Raw genomic sequence first — 4,583 nt, 5'->3', positions numbered from 1 at the left:
TTTTGAAAAGGTGCTTTTCATGAGTTCATATTTTTAGAATGAAAGCAACACCTGATTTTCAACAGCAGAGAGGAATTCTTCCAGGGTTACTTCTCAACATAACTGAATAACGGAGTATTTGGGTGGTTGGTGGCCTTTGTGTAATCAACACATGTTCTTGTCACTTTGTGCTTCAGAGGAAATTAGAAGACATTTCCCTTCCATACCTATCTCCAGCCAATTTCCTTATCCTTCTCTCTTTTACACATGAGCACTTTTAAGTAGCGTAAATTACACTTCCCCCCCCTTCATTTTAGGTTTCCTTCCCCAGCCCCCCTACCCTTTTGATACTTTGCCTTCTCATCAGAGAATAAGCAGGAAATTATCCAGTGGCATTTTATATTCGTTTTTTCATTAGTCACTACTAGTTAATTTATGTATTTATGCAAATTTATGTCTAAAGCAATTGTTCTTTAATCTGTTCACGTGTACCTGCAAAACTTAGGTTTCCAATAGCAAATTAAATAAAACTCTTTCAGTGACCACTTGCCATATTTGCAGGCAAAGTCCGGTTGTGTGAACATACTTAGATGAATGCACATGAACGCACACCCATACAGAAAACCACCATTCTAATTATAGAACATTATCCAAAAATAAACATGAAGCATTCCTACAAAAAAACAAAGTTACAGTGATACAAAGTCTGTGCTGGTTTACACCTGCGATGGAGGTGGTCCGGTCCAACTTGCATCCACAAACAATACACATCAGACCTGTCCATCCACAACCAGTACATAAAAAAGGGATGTCCTTTGCTTGCAAAGTCAAGTTTAAAGGGTGATGCTGCTGCTGATAGCAATTCATCCTATGGCAAAGCTCCACCACAGTCGGTGAAAAACAAAAAGTCTTGACTTTTAACTTTTTTTTTTTTTTCTAAAAAAATGCCTTTTTACCTTGAGTATGCTGCATTACAGCAAAGACGAGGGGAGTTAGAAGTGTCTGAGCACAGCACAGACTAATCACCATGTCATTCAAAAAGGGACCTAAACCTTTAAATGCCTTTTTGCATGCCGTCGTCATTAAAACGCACCGCCTGCTTTCCGATACCAAGCGAAACAAAGGAAAACCGGGAGTACCAGAACCCACCGTACTCGGGTCTGCGGGAGAACAGCAACCGCTGCAACAACAGTGGCGGCAGCAGCAACGGCGAGGGAAAAAACCCTCATTTATAACCAGTGACAACTAAAACCTATGAAGTTTTTAAAAGAATGTGATTGTTGTCAAAAGGAATTGGGTACAACAATGCTGCGTTCAGCTCTGGTTCCACTCAAAGCTGTGGCTGAGGGGCTCTGGGAAAGCTGCTGGAAGGCTGGTGGGCACAGACCAGCAAGAAAGTGAATTTTGCATACTGTACGGATCATCGCTCAGTTCAGGGCAGTCATATTGAATCTGTGATCAACCAATTGTGCTTCATGAAACCGTCAGCCCTCATTTATGTCTAGCTGTTTTCTTCTGTCCTGCTGTAAACAAGCTCTGCTCTGAGCTGTCTCCCTACCCTCATCTGCTTACGAAGATCACAGACAGACCTCATCAGCAGCCTTAGAGTTAAAGTTAAAGTTACTGCTTCCAGACAGCAGTCCCCATGCAAGCTGGAAGTCAAAAAGAAGAGCAACTTTGGAATGACAGAGTTTTAGTTCCTTTTAGGAAATGCATACCTTAGATTCATACACATACTGGCATGTTATGTCTCTTTCATGAAATTAAATTAGGTGTTCCTAATATGAACAACTGTTTCTAACATCAGCAAACTAGCTCAGCAGATTCATCTATGGTTTTGTTTGTGGGTTGGTTGTTTTGTTTTTTTGGGTTTTGTTGATTTTTTTTTTTCCTTTGGGCCCTTGTTTGAACACAGCCAAAAGAGAAGTAGCTGGAAATATTGTCAATCTGGTAGGGCTCCAAGAACCTAATAATGCCTGAAATGCTCTGAGGAGTGTAATGATGGTAAACAGGAACAGGTATGTTGGCTTCTGTTCTCATTCACTTCAGTGAGAGCATTAGCCTTTCAACATAAAGCAGAGCACAGTTTTCGAAGAATGATCCTCTTGCATAAAAAGGGATGGAGCCTTACTAAAAACATATTCCTCTGTGAACGCGCACACACAAATGCATTAGTTGGTATTTACAGCATTTAATTCTTGCAACCAGCTGCTAAGTCCCTGTTAAGGCTTTCCTTTATGCAGCTGGAGCTGGAACCTTTTCCCTTCTCCTAGCCTATTACTTTGCCTATTTAAGGGATGGCAGCCAAAGAGAAACAGCTTGTAATTTGCACCTGTCTGCTTTAAGCACTCCATGTTAGATTTTGCAGAGAGCAAACTCTTCATTGCTAATGAGAATGACACTTAGTAGGGTCAAACATATTTTTTAGCTGACTCCGCAGCAATTAAAAAATAAATAAACAAATACCCACTTCATTTAAGCCTAGTCTAGCTAGAGAACGACGCTAAAGGAGAAGCCTTGTCAAAAAAGAGCAACTCAGCGTGTAGGTGGAAGATGTAATCCCATGTGTCTAGTCTAATATAATACTGGGCACAGCCAGGCACAATCGAACCTGTACGCTGCCCATGCAGGAGCACGCAGGAGAGGTTTTGCCTCTTCCCCTGTAAAGTTCAGAATTGTTTCAGAAAACAACCACATGCAAAGAATGCTTCTGAATTTCTACGTACTGGGCTACCTTTTGAGAACTCACAGTATGCTTTGCTACCTACAGGGTCAGGCCTGTGAGAAAATAGTTCTTTGAGAATTAAAGAGAAATGCATGCTTCATTCCTGATCCAGAGGTGTGCAAGCATGGCCATGCAGAGATGTACTAGTTGGAGTGTAAAGCATTGAAGGTGTACATCAAGCAAATAACCCACGTATGATCTTCCAGGATTACATAAACTACCTTAACATGTTTGCTTCTTGCTAGAAAACAAGCATGGTGCTTTCAGTCAACTGTGGTATCACTTACAATTGCATTGAAAGAAACAAAAATTTCACTAGCATATTAGTTTAGTTACTAAGAAGTAGTCTTTTTCTTGCTTGCTCTTAAAATTAGAAAAGCCCTCAAAAAACTCAAGCTACAGAGATGATAACAAGAACATGAATGCTGGGGGAAAAAAACAGAAGGGAAATAAAGTAAAACATACAATTTATTAAAGAAAATATTGGTGCTGCATTTTGATTTCATAAATTGTCCCCATTTGTACTTCCTGTTTAAACAATAACTAACATGATGATGGGTTAAATGAAGTTGAGATTGTCACAAACATGGCCTCGCTAGTAATTAATGTAGTTTAATATGGTTGTTGGCACACATCTCACATGACAGATAATGTTCCAACATGTCACTGATAGGACCTTTCAGCACAGCTTTAGGAGATCTACCAGGCATTGCCGAGGTTGGTTAGGTCAAAGGGTTGAACCATGTGTAATTCAGAACAGAGGAGGTCCCACGGTCACTCCACAAAAACAATTACACTACTTATTTCACTCCATCCCTTGCCCGAAATTCACAAGCCTCACAGTTTCAGTGCAGTCAATCTCGCTCTGCCCTGGGGCTATGAGCCACATGAAAATATGTGGTGCTGTGTTTATAAATCTAATCAAAAATAGAAACAGTAGACAAGCACAATGAGGTCCTACTATGGATCATGGGAATTCTCTAAATTCTGAAGGCACTTTTGTTTAACTTCTGTGGGCCTTCTCCTACCATTACATTGTCTGGTACTCTCGTTAATCATCCCCTTGACTTGTCAATGATATAAAGGAGCCTATGCGTCTGCTGACTTCCCTCTCATCACACTACAAATAATATTATGAAATAGCAATGCTAGGAATAGCCCCTTTAATTTTTCTGTTTTGAAGCGTGGTTTTTTCTTCACTTACCTCTTTCTCCATGCCAGCCTGCCCTTTCTCAGACCTGCAGCAAAAACCACTTCCTCCTGCAACAAAGGAGAGGAAGCATATCTGAATTTTCAGTCTGCACACAGTCATTAATACCCTTAGGTTTAACACACAGACTTGCAGAGCATCAGCCTAGAAACCTGCCTGGATGGGGCAGGGGGGGTGTCCTGCTGCAGTCTCTGCTCCTGCCTTGCCAAAGAGCAAAGGGAGGATACAGTGCTGTTCCTTCACTTCATCTTTTCGAAAACAGCTTTGCACCAGATCACATATTAAAAAAACCACCTAACAAAGATAAACAAGAAAAACATAGTTTAAGCTCAGATTAAGTAACACCGACAAAGATGTGGGTTTGAGCGGAAGTTGCCCAGAAGTAGATAAGTCCTACCCCTAGACAGTAACTACTAAAATGATGTGGAGCCTGCTGTGGAATACGCCTAACCTGAAGATTACAATATCAAAGCTGCCAGACCAAGGAATGCTTCCGTGATCTGGCATTTAGGTGGGTCCCGCTTGTGTGTCTCTCTCTGTGCTGGGATTTCCATTAGAAGGATGGAAATTATCCTCTACCACCAGGTTATAACCATTAAGCAAACATACGATAACTTTACAAGTTATACATCACATCAGCAAAAATGCCTCGATTTTATACCAGCTACT

The 4,583-nt window shown here is 40.9% G+C and overlaps 1 protein-coding gene across 1 annotated transcript in view; it reads right to left on the bottom strand.

Annotated features, from left to right (window-relative positions):
* Positions 1-3,920, bottom strand: part of OFCC1 (orofacial cleft 1 candidate 1) — a 122,420-nt gene extending 118,500 nt beyond the window's left edge. Inside the window, exon 1 of the mRNA XM_010573312.1 lies at positions 3,909-3,920. Within this exon, the coding sequence (XP_010571614.1) occupies positions 3,909-3,920 (12 nt within the window). The remainder of the gene's footprint in view (positions 1-3,908) is intronic.
* Between the last annotated feature and the right edge of the window lie 663 nt (positions 3,921-4,583).

This window comes from Haliaeetus leucocephalus, unplaced genomic scaffold (assembly GCF_000737465.1).
Source record: "Haliaeetus leucocephalus isolate CR32 unplaced genomic scaffold, Haliaeetus_leucocephalus-4.0 Scaffold373, whole genome shotgun sequence".
Lineage (NCBI taxonomy): Eukaryota > Metazoa > Chordata > Aves > Accipitriformes > Accipitridae > Haliaeetus > Haliaeetus leucocephalus.
Note: the sequence above shows the minus strand (reverse complement) of the source record. Positions and strands in the feature narration are given on the sequence as shown.